This window comes from Hibiscus syriacus, unplaced genomic scaffold (assembly GCF_006381635.1).
Source record: "Hibiscus syriacus cultivar Baekdansim isolate YM2019G1 unplaced genomic scaffold, ASM638163v2 tig00110575_pilon, whole genome shotgun sequence".
Classification (NCBI taxonomy): domain Eukaryota; kingdom Viridiplantae; phylum Streptophyta; class Magnoliopsida; order Malvales; family Malvaceae; genus Hibiscus; species Hibiscus syriacus.
Genome location: NW_024062786.1, coordinates 238,661 through 254,273, shown reverse-complemented (window position 1 = coordinate 254,273; position 15,613 = coordinate 238,661). Strand labels below are relative to the sequence as shown.

At 37.2% G+C, this 15,613-nt stretch overlaps 2 protein-coding genes across 2 annotated transcripts; both read right to left on the bottom strand.

Annotated features, from left to right (window-relative positions):
- Nucleotides 1–1,459: 1,459 nt before the first annotated feature.
- Nucleotides 1,460–6,534, bottom strand: LOC120133031 (ABC transporter B family member 4-like). The gene is made up of 12 exons (XM_039149696.1): nt 6,199–6,534; nt 6,068–6,122; nt 5,793–5,968; nt 5,452–5,673; nt 5,116–5,354; nt 4,503–5,028; nt 4,126–4,399; nt 3,028–3,902; nt 2,659–2,925; nt 2,307–2,570; nt 1,912–2,205; nt 1,460–1,844 (listed from the first exon to the last, which is right to left on the bottom strand). Exons 1-12 carry the CDS (start codon nt 6,532–6,534, stop codon nt 1,479–1,481), a joined length of 3,894 nt encoding a protein of 1,297 aa, XP_039005627.1. The 3' UTR covers nt 1,460–1,478.
- Nucleotides 6,535–7,673: 1,139 nt separating this feature from the next.
- Nucleotides 7,674–11,107, bottom strand: LOC120133046 (meiosis regulator and mRNA stability factor 1-like). Its single transcript, XM_039149704.1, has 3 exons — nt 10,515–11,107; nt 8,838–10,323; nt 7,674–8,726 (listed from the first exon to the last, which is right to left on the bottom strand). Exons 1-3 carry the CDS (start codon nt 10,837–10,839, stop codon nt 8,534–8,536), a joined length of 2,004 nt encoding a protein of 667 aa, XP_039005635.1. The 5' UTR covers nt 10,840–11,107; the 3' UTR covers nt 7,674–8,533.
- Nucleotides 11,108–15,613: the final 4,506 nt, after the last annotated feature.

Sequence of the window (15,613 nt, the reverse complement as noted above, 5' to 3'; positions counted from 1 at the left end):
TGAATACCTTGTTCAGTGGAAGGGACTTCCCAAGAGTGAGGGAAGTTGGGAACCTTCCGAAGCCTTATGGAAATTCCGAGATAAGATAGACCAGTTTCACTCTAGCCGCGCAACGAGGGCGTTGCTAGAACTAGTGGGGAGAATGTTACGGACTGCTAGCCCATGACCGAGCCCAATTCGTTCAAGGTTGCAGAGACTATCTTTGCCACGTTTTGAGCCTTCCAGAAGACCCATGAGAGTTGACCCATCCACCTTGGAGTGAGATAAGTCATGATAATTATTTGAAATTATCTTAGAGATAATTCCCACAAATTATCCCTTGTTTTAGGTTGTAGATAAAGAAGGGCTCTCATCTTGACCGTTGATGTAATTTAATTTTAACCGTTGATTGTAGGGGGCTCCAACTATAAAAGGAGGCTCACCCCCACCTCATTTACACACTTAAGTTTGTAGGGGGCATCCATCTCTTTATTTTCTACCATTTTCTTTGTTTTCGCAACGTTCTAAGCTTTCTTGCTTAGTGAAGGTTTGTGTTACTTAGTCGATTTTCGACCTTGAAAACGTCTAAGTCCGCACGAGCTTGCTAGCAGCACTCTAGCCCCGTGACAATAAGCACTCTGTCCTTGAGTTGTGGACGTTACAGCGTGGTTAATTTCCTAAAAATAAGTGTGTTTCTATGTTGTGGATGCAATTGTGATGTGGCGCTGACCTTGAAATATGCTACGAACTATAGCACCGACAATCACTAGAAGAGGCAGAGAGGGCAACAACACTAGTGTAAGAAGCCATCCTCTGATAAATGCCACAACGAATCCTTCTTGTTTCTTCATCACTGGACTATTCATGAACATGTTTTCTCATAAATGAAAGCAGAACCCTGAACTTAGAAGGTTTGCTCATATGTCACCGTAGCAATTTCTTTCTCTGGAGTCAGTTTCAAACGGTTGCATCTCAAGAAAGAAAACCCATGAAGGAAAGAAATGGTGTTCATCTAGAATAATGATATTGAAAACCCTACAGCATTTTTCGTACAAACTGCTCTAATTCCTCCTAACATTCGTTTAGGAAAATTACTCTGGCCATCTTCCAGCAGTATCTTTAAAAAAATCAGTAGATGCACTAACTTCACTTGGTTTCTTTAATATTTCCCATACTTTTTCATCAAATTCAACTCTTTCTTGCCTGAGAAGTACCCTATTAATAAAGGAAAATCTATGCCTTCGTTTTCAAAGGAACAAACAAACAATGAGTCACTGGTGATGTTCGATGAAAACAGCACTCTGCCTCTGGTATTAATATATTATTATCTGCATGGAATATTCTATCAAAAAATTATCTGAAAAATCCTAAGAACAGTCCAAAGAGTAAACTTCACAAGGCTGAGCTCAACTCTTTCGCATCATCTATAAAGCGTGATATTCTGTAAGTATAGAATTTTGACTCTCAACAATTGATTTGTAACTAATCCTACTCTCATATTACTGATTTTGTGAAGTGGAAGCAGTCGTGTGAAGTGCAACTAAGGAAGCATAGAAACCGTCTTTGATGTTTATCAAAGTGTCATGCTTTCCTTTCTCTACGATAACGCCGTTTTTAACGACGGCGATAACATCCGCATTCTTGATTGTGGATAGCCTATGAGCTACTACAACCGTTGTGCGGTCCACCATGACTTTATCTAGTGCATCCTGAACCACTTTCTCCGATTCAGCATCCAGTGCACTCGTGGCCTCGTCTAATAGCAGTATCTTTGGACTTTTAACGATGGCTCGTGCAATGGCTACGCGTTGCTTCTGTCCTCCCGACAATTGAAGTCCTCGCTCTCCCACAACAGTATCGTAACCCTGGATATTAGGTGGAAAGATCAGTAACCAGTCATTAGTCGAGCATATCTGCTAACACGTATCTAACCTGTTGTAATGAACTGATGAAGTTGTAAGCATTGGACAACTCTGATGCAGCTACAATTTCTGCCTCGGTTGCATTTCCTCCCTTTCCGTATGCAATGTTGGAACGGATTGTATCATTAAATAAAACAGGTTCCTGGCTCACAAGTCCCATCTGCTGCCTCAGCCATTTCAATTGGAGCGTTTGGATTTCGACTCCATCAAGAGTGATAACTCCGGAATCGGGATCATAAAACCTTTGCAATAATGAGATTACTGTAGATTTCCCGCTCCCGCTTTCCCCAACCAGCGCAACCGTCTAAAAGAAGAAAAAAGATTGATATTCATATGATTTTAGTGTCAACAATTATATCGTTAAGTGAAATATTTGTGAGTTTGATATGGAAATAGGATCAATACTTTGCCAGCATGAATAGACAAACTCAAGTCTTGGAAGATTTGAATATCTGGCCTTGACGGATACTTAAAACTAACATGACGAAGCTCAATATCTCCCTTTACATTTGCTAGTGTACTCCCAGACTCGCTACTCGGATCTATCTTAGACTCACGGTCGATAATCGCAAATATGGAAGCAGCGGCGATCTTAGCTTTGTTGGAGTCAGGAGCGAAGGAACTTGTTTGAGAAATTCCAACAGCTGCCATCGTTAAAGCTAAGAAAACCTGTGAAATAGATAGATAACAAACAGTACGGTAGGGACATACAAAGGAAATATGATGCCTTAAAAAGATCCAAGTATGTCAAACTCACTCGAAAAACATCTGTGAATGTCGTATAGCCATGCTCAACGAGTTGAGCTCCTGCATAGAAACTTGTTGCATAAACGGAAAACAAAAAGAAGAACGAAAGTCCGTATCCCGTTCCACTGATCAAACCCTGCCTTAACCCTGTTTTCATAGGAGCCTCGCATTTCTTTTTATAAAGTTGCATTACCTTTTCTTCAGCACAAAAGGAAGCAACCGTTCTTATACTCCCAACTGCATCATTAGCAACTTGACTGGCCTCCTCGTACATCATCTGAAACCAATTTATATTACATACGTAAATCAATAATATTCTTAAGAACATGACCCTTTTTACGTTATTTTTTACAAATATTGAAGTAATATTTGAGCATACTTTTGCATCTGCACTAAATCCCTTCATGAATTTTGCTTGAATATATCCATTTACCCCTACTAGAGGGATTAGTGCTAGGATAATAAATGCCATCTGCCAACTTGCAATGAAAGCAATGACAACACCAGCCACTGCTGATGCCAAGCTGGAGACTAGCTGAGCTAGTGCATCTCCAACCAGGGCACGTATCGAGCCTGCATCCGCCGAGAGCCTTGCGCCAATTGAGCCACTTGAATTCTCAGGTTCATCAAACCAACCGAGTTCCATGCGGACCACTTTCTCAAAACATGTTGATCTGATTCGTTGGATTAATTTACATCCAGCGACAGAAAAGAAGTATGATTGAATTGGATATATAAAGAATGATGCCATGCCAATGGCCAAAAATATCAGTGCCCAGAATTTTGAATCCTTTTTCAATTCATCATGTGGTTCGTAAAATGTTTTGATCATACTGGAAATTAGGATGCCAAAAACCGGAAGTATCACACCATTGGCAGCCGCAAACAGAGTTCCAATTAAGATCACGAGAATCTCTGGTTTGTTGAGGTAAGCAATCCGGAGGAGGGGAACCTCTGGAGCGTGTTTCATTGGTGGTCCATCACGGTCTTCTGTATGTAACATTGCAGGATCAGTGACATTCATTTCAGTAGGTAAACCAAAAGGTGTGGAGAAAGAATTGCGGCTGCTACTATTTCTAGATGATCCCCTGCTGATTGATCGCTTCAATGATCTTCTTAGGCTTGACTCTCTAAACGATTCTGGAGTAACATCTGATACATCTGCAACCTGTTCCGACTGTTTTTTTACTTCTTGTAAACGAATAAGCTGAGAGTAAGCTCCCTCGGGATCCTTGAGTAGTTCTGAATGTGACCCTGCACAATTCAAAGAGATGCTATCGACAATGAGAACGATGAAAGTCTGCATATATTTGGAATCTCGAAATACAAAAATCTGGAAAATACACCAGTATGCAGGCAAAATCATAGTTTAGTTAGTCGAATAAAAATGCATCCCCTTGATAACATGCATCGTTTAGATAGCACCACTTACTATCAAGTTACAAAATTTGAAAAAAAATATCATTAAAAGTTATACCTTCTTCAACCATCTTTCCTTGATGAATTACAGCAATGGTATCTGCATTTCTAATGGTACTCAAACGATGAGCAACAATGACAGTAGTCCTATTGCCCATTATCCTGTCCAACGCCTCTTGCACGACTCTTTCAGATTCAGCATCGAGTGCACTTGTAGCTTCGTCTAAAAGTAAAATCCGAGGATTCTTTAAAATTGCTCTTGCAATCGCCACTCGCTGCTTCTGTCCGCCAGAAAGCTGAGTTCCATGCTCTCCAACCATGGTATCTAGTCCCTATGAGTAGGGTCCAAAATTTCAAAAGTCAATCCAATTGTGCAATTTACAAATAAAAGTACTCGAGAAATAAAGTAGAACTAATTGAACGATAAATTAAAACCTGAGGTAGTTTATCAATGAACTTAGCAGCATTTGCAAGCTCTGCCGCTGCTCTTATCTCTTCTGTGGTTGCACCTTCTTTTCCATACGTAATATTATCCCTTATGCTTGACGTAAACAACACTGGTTCCTGGCTAACAAGACCAATATTTCCTCGTATCCATCTAAGCTGGAACTCCTTGAGATTAATTCCATCGATAAGAACCTCACCGGCTTGTGGATCATAAAATCTCTCTATCAGACTGATCGCAGTTGATTTTCCGCTTCCACTTTGTCCAACCAAAGAAACTGTAGTGCCACTCAGAATAGAAAGAGAGAATCCACTGAAAATTTGCTCCTCTGGTCTGGCAGGGTAGCTGAAATAAATATCCCTCAGTTCTATATCCCCACGAATGTCCTCCAAAACTTTCCCACTCGTGTCGAATGAATCAATCTCTGGTTTCCTTTTGATGGTCTCGAACATCTTAAACGCTGCAGCTTGACCAGCAGCGAATGCAGTCATGCACGGAGATGACTGCCCCAGGGACCTGAAACATACGTCATACCAACGAATTTAGCCTCTTAAGCATGCATAACACAGTAAAAGATGGAGAAAATTCAAATTTTAAGCTCACATGGAACCGGTTAATATGGCCATAATCACATTAAGTACTTGACCACCGGTGTACCCTTTCTCCAAAATCATCTTCCCACCAAACCAGACAGCCAAAGCATAGCTGCAGAATATAATTAGCATAACTAAGCCAACACCTAGTCCAGCAGCAGTACCTTCCTGGACGCCTGATTTATATGCTGTAACAAGTGACTTGTTGTAATTGTTTATGGCTTGCTTCTCGCCGGTAAATGACGCAACCTGGAACCAGAGCAAATGATTAGTCATATATATACATTCACCAAATAGGAAAAAGCAAAATATTGATGACTGAAAATGATTTTGAGATGGAACTTACAGTTCGAATCGAACCAATTGTTTGTTCAACTACAGTAGCGGCCTTAGCATAAGCATTTTGTCCACGGGTTGCCATCTTGGATATTGTAATTGCTATAGTTCCACCAGATAATACAAGTAGAGGGATAGCAGATAACATGACTAGGGTAAGAAGCCATCCTTTGACAAACGCTATAACAAAGCCTCCAAGGAAAGTGGATATTAACTGTGAAAACTTCCCAACCTGGGTAAAAGTATAGATGAATGAACCATGATTCCCATGAAAATATATTACTCAACAAGCACTCTAAACGTCCCGAGTCACGACTCAGGACTTAAGACTAGGATAATATAGTTGTATACCTTTTCACCCATAGCGTCCTGTATGAGAACTGTGTCCCCAGACATTCTTCCAACAACTTCCCCTGTGTTTGTTTCCACATCAAAGAATCCAACATCTTGTCTCAATATGGTTTTCAAGTACAGGCCCCGTATTCGTGCAGCCTGTCTCTCGCCTGTGATCATCCAGCAAGTCACCTCTGAGAAAATAACAAAATCCAAGCTTTTCAGTATGAGTGCAAGACAACATCAAGTAGCACAACATCAAGCAATGTGATTTCAACGAGAGGTTTTCTTACGAAGAAATGCCGCTACCGCCGCCCCCATCGCCAAGTAGACAAATCTCAAAGAAACCTAAGATTTTTATTTTCAAGAATTCAGTTAATAACCCCCTATGTGAGACAGTCATGCAAAAAAGCTAAGTTCGTACCTTGGACACTTCTTCAATGACGTTGCCATTTCTCTGGTTTCTCCCAAAAGAATCAATGAGATTCCCAAACAAGATTGTCATGAGGGGCATAGATAAACCATTCCCAGCTGCAGCGATCGTGCCGGTGACCATTAACAAGATATCCTTACAATCTGCAAATGAAAACAGCTTGTAAAACGGAACTGTGTTAGCATTCTCAGCTCCTTTGCTGCTTTCAGGATCTTGATTTTCTCCATTCAATCCAGAGACTTTCTCTGGCTCTTCCAGCCCATTTGATGCACTTGCTTCATGCAAGTTCGTAACTTCATCTCCACTGAAACCATTCTCGGAGGCCATTGATCGGCTCCCAAGCTATATTACTTGGGTACTCAACAACTTCAGAAATCTATAGGATTTACTATATTGTAGCTGCAGCAACCAAATAAAAATTAATTGTTCAAACTCAGATTAATGAAAAGAAGAGAGTTCAAATGAAAGACTCCCAGGGATTAATAGTTCCAACAAGGTCCAACTTTGTTGAAGGCTGGACTCTCTTTGTTTAAAAGCATATTTATATGCTCTTTGGAGAGTTTTTGCCTTGAGCAGCAAGCCTGTACGCATGTAAAAAAACTTATTATTCACTATTATCCAATCAAACCCAATTGTCTTTTTTCTTTGCTCCAAACAAAACTGTATTGCATAAAATCTAAGACTGCTGGCCTGGAGTTTGAAACTTACCGCTGAAAAAGACGATCGTAATAAATTTGCCGAAGGGATCAAAAAGTAGAGAAAAAGACCAAGACTAAAACCAACACAATTTGCAGGCAAAAGCATCTCTTTTGAAGTGACCGTATCGACTGGGATTTCGCTTCATTTAATATAGAATCAACTATTATCCCCTACCCCTTCTCTTTAATACCATCAAAATCGAACAACAAAGAAAAAGATAATTATCAACTTGATATTCAAAAAAGTTAAAATAAACTCACGAATTACATATTTTCATTCATTAATAAATCAAGCATTTATTAAATTTATTTATTTAGTAAAATTTAGGATCCATTATTTAAAATTTACGATATCTTAACTTATCTTATAATTTAAGAGAATAAAATTTACGATATCTTAAACTTTGTGACTAACTGCACTGTTGGTGGTGTGTGCATGTTGACCTCCAAAACCACCAGACCTGTTAGTACCATGAGTAGATTGTATACACCTCAACATCTTTTATTGCTGTTTTTTTCCCTTTAGTTAATTATATTATTTAAATCTAATTTGATACATATAAATTGCCAATTTTCTTATATTTTTAAATTTTTTTTTCTCATAATTTTTCCATTTTAAAAAAATAAGTTAGATATTTTTATTAAAAAATTCCTCTTATTTTTTTCAAGTCGGTTTAAGATTTCAAATAAAATCGAACTGGGACAAGCGGTATAAAAATGGAAATGGGTTCAGATACTTTTGAGTAAGGATCACCGAACACAAATTGCTTCAATGGGAAACACTATAAAATATTTACTTAAATGAAACCAAGGATACAAGAACAACCACTTCCAAGGCTCAGGCTAATACATTTCACTCACGGTAGTAATGGCCATGAGTTTGGTCCATAAACGTTAAATTTACTTGCAACGTATCGCGCCAGGATCATACTCCCACTCCATGTTATTTGTTGATTGCCAAAGCGCTTAGCCAGCTTCACATAAATAAAGTTCATCTTTGATGAGGTCTGTTGTTGCATCAATCTCAGCCACTATTAAGCAGCAGCAACTGAATAACCCCAACTGGTATATATACAGTTGGAGATACCGCAGATGGTATATATACAGGCTGATACGAAACCCAAACTGTATAAAGAAATATCTGCCGAAAAAAAGGATTACCTCTATCCTTAGCTGTAAAACTCGAACAAACTGCATAGAGAAGAAAGCCTTTACCATATAACTGCTTGTAAGCATACCAAATCAGAGCATAGAAGCAGAGGATGGATTCGCTACTTAACTGACCTCTCTGGTCCTGACTCCTGATAACTTCCAGGCTAACTCCCATCTAAAACTATTTTCCCCTCCTGCAGCTCCCCGATATGGAATTGCAGCAGATAAAAATAAAAAAAGGAAAAGACTAAACGGAAACATGAAAAGTTGAAAAACATATTCCTACTTGCTTTTGCCATGATCCAAATATCACAGCCCATCACTAGTTTCCTTGATGGTCGATTATTTGTATTCTTTTTTTGTGAAAGTGACCCTTGTCTCTTTACCCACCCAACCCCCATTCTCCAAACACAATGTGCTTACCATCTTTCACCACCTTAGGACCACTATCAGTGCCAAAACCACTGCTGATCAGATCAATCAGCAGTCTCAGCATCTGTTTCTGTTTCTGTAATAGTCTCCGGAAGGGTGACTGTAATTGGTTGCCATCCCGACTGATGATTTATAATCCATTTCTTCATGTCAACAATCATATTCAAGATCTGGAGAGTATCACCTAAAGCAAATTCTTCCAAGCATGCCTTTTTTAAAGCGAGAGCTGCTTCATATCTGCAGATTTGGTAACAAAGTTAGGCTGAGGGAATACCCTAAAAACCTAGGACCAACTAAAGAAGGGAAAACAATAGAAAAAAAGAGGAAATCACCAAAGCATATAATTACCTGCATTGAGAAGCCATCATTGCAGATCGTCCAGCAGGGGATGATAAAAACTTTTGTATTCCATCCCAAGTTTTGTTTGAGTACTGATTTGGATTCCCACCAATGGGATTGATACACTTCCACGGTTTCTCATTTCTACCAACAAACAACTGCATTGCACCAAAACTTTGCTTCAATACCATTTGTTGCTCAACTGCACTATCCAAAGCCTTCTTTACATCAGTATTGCGGTGTTTTGGATCTCCATATCGAATGCAATCATTAATGTTCACTTCAGTAGGCATAATTTTTTCATTTTTCAGTGTGTTTAATGCAAGCAAGATAACACCTATAAGACCTTGCACATATTCAGATGGTGGTGAGCATCCTTGAGCTCCCCAGCTTCCATTGCTAGATGAACTAGAAATTAGTGAGGATGAGGGAGGTGGAAATTCAGGACTGCGTTGACGCCTATTACCAACATGCTGCAGACTTGCTTGGTCACTGTGCAACACATGGCTCTTTTGCGGCGCATAAAGGACACCTTGATTAGGCAATGGCTCGATAGAGCTTGTTTTAAACTCTCCTCCAAGTTGATGGGGAACATTAGAAAGATTTTGAGCATGGGTGGAGGGTTGAGAGATATTTAACTTACTGATATCAGGCATATTTTGTGGGGCCAAATATCTAGGCCCCTCCGCTCTAGGAGGAACAGGGCCGAAACCATAATTTTGTGCATTAGGGGGTAGCGATTTACCTTGTGCAGAAGCTGGTTGTGGAGGAAGGCTATTCGGCCGAAATGAGTGAGGAGGAGGATTTTGAAGGACGCCCACGAAATTACCATTGTTACTTCCTGAAAGGTCATGATTGCTAGGAAAGAAGTTTGGAGTAGACTTACTAGCAGGAACAGCAGGCTCACTGCGACCAAAAAACTCGTGTGGTGTTCTTTTTAATGACATTGTCTGTGAATATTCCGACTTGTATGGGTATCCATTATTCATATTTTCTTGAATGGTAGATGTTGGCACGCTAGAGGCTCTAGATATGCTCGGCTGATTGGGGGTTTTCCTGATACTTCTCCCTTTATATTTGCTATCCCCATTCCTTCCAGAATTAGGAAAATTTTGATTCCCCAATGTACCATTTTGTGAACGAAAGACCATGGGTTGACTATACTGAACCATTTCAGGGATCGGGCTATAAAACATTTCAGGGTTAAAACTATTGTGGCTGTTAGCAAGTTTAGTTGATTCACCACTGGAAAGAGGAGGACCACCAGCTGAAAGACTCATCCAAAGCCAAACGCTCTTGGCCGCAGCAACGAGCGGTGCAGATGCCTTCATAGGCTGCGCCAAAAGAATATTATATCTCCTCATGCGTAACTGATGGAGAGCGTTAGAAAAATCTCTATCGCCAGATATCAGCAGATAATTCGCGGGAGCAGGATTATCAACTGCCCAGAACAGCATATCAACTAGAATCTTTTTATCGCTCGCATCTTTTACACCTGCTCATACATAAACCTTAATTCACCAACAACCTTCATTTTCTCGATTTTAATTTTAACTTCATGACCAAAAAAAACTATTGATCTCAGCACAGTAAACAATCTTTCAAAGAGTAACAATTCAAGCATGATTGACTGTAATCGCTAAGAAATTAAGATATAAGAGATATTAAGGGTCTCGATTAGGTTACCAGCGGGTACATGATTGAGTGCGATGCCGGTGCTCGAAAGCGCCTGCTGTACAGAAGAAGAAATCCGATTGGTGTCGCCGTAGGCGGAGATGGACACGGGCCCGCAGTAGTTAATCTTAACCAGCGCCGAACTAATGTTCTGCGCGATCGCATGCGGGTTGCAGTGTTTAGGGACCTGACAATTCTCTATGTCCCACCAAACAGACGTCTTCGCCGAAACGTACTGAGATTCAGCCGCACCACCACCGTAGCGAGGAGCTGCCCCGGCTGCCGTAGTGGCGACGACGGAGGCGGTCGTATTAGCTCCGGTTACACCTCCCCTCATGAGTGGCTCACGGTAGAATGGTTGAAAGTAGTTAGGCGCAAGATAGCATGTAAGAAAATTTTGGGTTTGATTGTTTGGTTTTCACTTGCCTTTGAATTGGTCCGCTCTTATATAAGTTTTCTCCAATTATTCTTTGGAATGAGTCTTGAAGATACATAAGACGATGAATCTCTACTTTGCTTAAGCTCTGGTTAAGCGAAGGATCTAATACTCTAATATAGAAGAATAAAGGGGGTTTCGCTGACGTACTTTTTCTAACCCTTCCATTACGCTTACTGGGGGAGAGACTTGGAATGTATGCACCATTCAACTAACTCGACGCGGCATTTAAAGAGTTCCTTTTTTTCATCTTTAACACGGCACTAAGTTAACTGCAATAATTGTTGTAGTTGAGATTGAAAGCACCGATTTACGTAGTGCGAGGGACGAGTTATTGGTCAAATGGACTATCTACCTCTTCTGTCTATTTTTTTTCTCTGTCTTTTAACATTCGTTATACATTTTCTTTATTTATTTGCAATTGCTTGGATCTCGAGAAGAAAGTTCGAGAGACGTGATGTTTTGCATCTCTTCTTCTTGCGCACAATTTCCCCCTTCACTTCGCCTCAACGCTCCACTGTTCGAGTCTTGACCTAATGCAACCTACAAGTATTTTTTGTTTTCGTCTTAAACCTGTTTAAAGTAACCTATATATAATATAATCAATATAAATTAATAATATTTTTAAAATAAATAATTTTTTGATCTTAATTTAGGTTAAAGGTCTAAATTAATAATTTTAATAAATTAATAAGATAATAATTTTCTAGAATACTCTTATATAAATTTATGATCTTTTTAATACTATAAATTAATAATTCTATAAAATTATAAATATAACTAAGACAACTTAGTAAAATATGATTTCATTGTTGTTTGCTTCTTAAAATTTAAATGTAGTTATATTTCATCTCCAACTTTTCTTAAAATACGAATATCATTCAATTAGTCAATACAATATATATATATATATGTTTTATTCATAAATAATAATATTGGTTCGTTGAATTAGAAAAAAATCTCTTTATATTAATAAATTATTATTTTATCAATAAATTAATACTTTTTTAAATTAATAAAATTAATCAATATTATTAATTTATAGAGGTTTTACTGTAATATAATAATATCTTGTTATACTTTTAAAAATGAGTATAGAAACTATAAATTCTTTATCAGACGAGACTTTTAAATAAATATCTTTATTTGCTGGAGTCTCCAATAAGCCTTCTTCATTTGAATTTATTGAATCCATGTAACATTATAGAATGAAGTTTAAATTCTAAATATCATATTTATCTAAATCGTTAGTCTATAAATAATCATCATTATCCTATGTCTAGTACCACCACATCAAGATCATTATGATTATCATTAAGTAAAACTGATAAAAAGGTTGAAATATTCAAGAACTCAAATCAATTTTTATCTTTGACTTTATAACCGACTATCTTCTACAGAAAAAATATTAACCAATATATGAAGAAATACATTCTTTAGATTTATTTATATTTGAATTGATTTATTAAATTTTCTATTTCAGATAAATTACTAAAAGTTTTCAATTTAAAATTAAAAATATGAATTGGTATCTAGTGATAATAATTACCATTAATATTTATAATTAAACTTCCATCAATGAGTGTCCAAGATCACTCAAGTGATTCTTTATGGTATCACCTTTTAATGAATGAAAAATGATAAATTATTTGTTGATTAGTTTGATTGGTGTCTTGAATATTTTAACTTAGGATTAACTCTAATTATAGCCGACCCAAATGAGAAACTTGTCACTAACCGATGGACCGGTTCTCGCAGCTCCAACTGTAGAAATGTAAAGATGAGTTTATTGCCGATGAAACGACAAACATATAAAGATGCAAAAGCAACGAATTCCCACCCACTATTTCTTTCTCTAATGTACAAACAAAGCATATGGGTCCGCCCATATCTCCCACCCTTTCCATGTGTAAACTAATGTTTCTGCTTCATCAATCATGACTTCCTCCCCCAACAATGCTGCAACCGCCTAATATACGTTTTTTAAAATATTTATCATTCCTTTCTTCTCAAACTTACCAACATGATCCCAAAGAATGAAGTTTTTATATGCCTCGAGCATATTTTTTGGGTGACTTATTGTAATCCAAGCAATCGAAGATACATAACCATTCATGCAAGAAAAGGACGAGATGAGCATTTCGTTAAAGGAAGGAATAGGCCTGTAAATGAACTGAACGTTCAACGAACCGTTCATGAACCGTGCGACGGGAAGTTCGTTTATGTGCGTTTATTTATTAAATGAACTAACATGAACAAGATTTTGTGTTCGTTTAATTAAATGAACGAACATGAACATAGGTCTCGTTCGTTCATTTACGTTCGTGAACGTTCGGTTAAGTTCGTTCGGTTATGTTCGTTTATGTTCGTTCGGTTATGTTCGTTTATGTTCATTCATTTATGTTTAACCCAATATTCTTAAATCAATTTTGGTGACCAATTTGTAAGTATCTTAAAAATATTAATTAATCTGATATTCTGATGACCAATTTATGTTCCTATATTCATTTTCTCCCTTTTTTCCCAAACCCTAGTGTTCACTGGAAAGTAGAGACGATCGCTAGAAGCTTCAAAACAAGTTATATTATAGTGCAATCTGAAGTTTTACAGGTCTGTTTTCATCTCTTTCTTTGTTTTATTTTGGCTTAATAGTTGATATGTAAAGTTATTGTGGGTATCTTCACATCTAAAACTCAAGAAAACATCATACTTCTTTCTAGAAATAGATGAGAAGATAAATGTAATAATCGGAAGTATATGAGCATCAGTAAAGAGAAAAATATATAGAATTTGCCATAAAACAAAACAAAGGTTTCTATGCAATTTCTGAAAAAGAGTGTAATAGCGGAAGTAATGGGTTTTCCAGGAAGAACCCATTAATAAGTAGAAAATACATTTTGACAATGAACTTTTGTTTTCATAGTTCTTGTGTAACCTTTAGTTGTAGAGTAGACTTTAGGTACGTTAAAATTTTGAATGGTGGTTTAGCAATAATATCAGTTACAATATGTAGCATCGAAGGGATTTCGGATCTATGTTATTGCCTTGTAGTCCAATTTGTACCGTTCGAAATCTTTATGCTGTTAAATTTTCTACTCTGCAAACGGAAATGACCATTATTAACAAACATCACTAAAGTCTGACATTGATGTCACAAAACTTTTAGCCAGCGAAATTATTAGAATAACGTACTGGAATTCATATGTAATCATGGACCACTAAGATAAATGTTATAGCGTTAAATTAAAGTCATGTGAATCATTTAATATCTTTAAAAGATCGATCGAAATATTTGATATCTTCAAACATTTCATCACTGCTAATCAGCTCTTACGCTATTTATCACTGTAGATTTGGTTGATTTGCATTGTCGACTATTTTTCATGAAAGAACAATGGAAGGTAGGGTCTCCAACGTTTATGTTCGTGTTCATTTATGTTCGTGTTCGTTTATGTTCGTGTTCGTTTATGTTCCTTTATTTATTAAATGAACGAACATGAACAAGTTATATTCCTTAATAAAGGAACATGAACAAAAAAAATTTTGTTCGTTTATGTTCGTGTTCGTTTATGTTCGTTTATTTATTAAATGAACGAACATGAACATACCTCCGTTCGTGTGCGTTCGGTTCGTTTGCAGGCCTAGGAATGAAGGCTATGATTATATATATAGAACCATTCATGTGCAGAGAGAAACGTTCGCTATTACCAAATTGAATTTAACTATTAAAAAAAACAAATTGAATATAAAGAATACAGTAGATGCATATGGAGCTTTGATTATTTGTTTATTACATATTCAATTTCATGATTAATTTATTATTATAAATATGAGGGTTAGTGTTAGTCTAAATAATATATAATATGGTAAATGATAAATATAATTACTAATTAATGTTTTATGTTAATAGGTTACAAAGTCCCAAACAAGACCCAAATACAATACAAAGCAGCCCAAGACAAAACGAAATCAACAGGCCCAATGATAGAGGCCCGTGTGTATCATGCCCAAATAGATTAGGGTTTCATCATGATCTAGTGTAGCCACCCAATCTCAACCATTGGATCTGGATTGAGATCAAAGGGCCTGATGATTTCAAAATTAGGGTTTTACCCTAATCACCAAGACCACCTCCGCTGTATGATTCGTGCGTGTGATACACATGCTCAACCACTTGGCTTCCCACGCCGTGTAAGTCATCGCCGATGACCTCCAAGCTGCAGACATCAGCGAATCCGACAAAACAGTGAAGCAAGAGTTCAGAAAATCAAATCAAATCCGCCAAAAACCCTTTTAAAATTCTTCAAATAATCATGGAAAATCTAAATTCTTTAAATGAGAGTTAAAGAAATCATTTCCCTTAAGGAGAAGTTTATTGTTTTCACCAAATCTTCGGTCAAAAGCCTCCATATAAACAAACATCCTTAATAAGATCTAAATCCTCCAGACACATATTAATCTTAGAAAAGACTATTGGTAAGTGTAGACACTCATTTTTGTCCGAGTCTAAAAAAATATTTATTATTTATTTACTTATTATTATTATTTTTTTTATTTTTTTTATTTTTCAGGACCCTCTCATTGATTCACATGGAATTCTCCATTTCTGTTTTCTTGTAATGATTATGAGCATTGTTTGTACAACACTTACACGCCCATCAGACATAGAAAAGAA

Excerpts from the sequence above, each read along its gene's own strand:
- LOC120133046 (XM_039149704.1), bottom strand. The coding sequence starts at position 10,839 with ATGAGGGGAGGTGTAACCGGAGCTAATACGACCGCCTCCGTCGTCGCC. Across the intron at positions 10,324-10,514 it reads ACTCAATCATGTACCCGCTG|GTGTAAAAGATGCGAGCGAT; the intron begins GTAACCTAATCG and ends ATGTATGAGCAG. Across the intron at positions 8,727-8,837 it reads ATGATGGCTTCTCAATGCAG|ATATGAAGCAGCTCTCGCTT; the intron begins GTAATTATATGC and ends CCAAATCTGCAG.
- LOC120133031 (XM_039149696.1), bottom strand. The coding sequence starts at position 6,534 with ATGGCCTCCGAGAATGGTTTCAGTGGAGATGAAGTTACGAACTTGCAT. Across the intron at positions 4,400-4,502 it reads TCATTGATAAACTACCTCAG|GGACTAGATACCATGGTTGG; the intron begins GTTTTAATTTAT and ends CCCTACTCATAG. Across the intron at positions 3,903-4,125 it reads AGGAAAGATGGTTGAAGAAG|GGTCACATTCAGAACTACTC; the intron begins GTATAACTTTTA and ends TGAATTGTGCAG.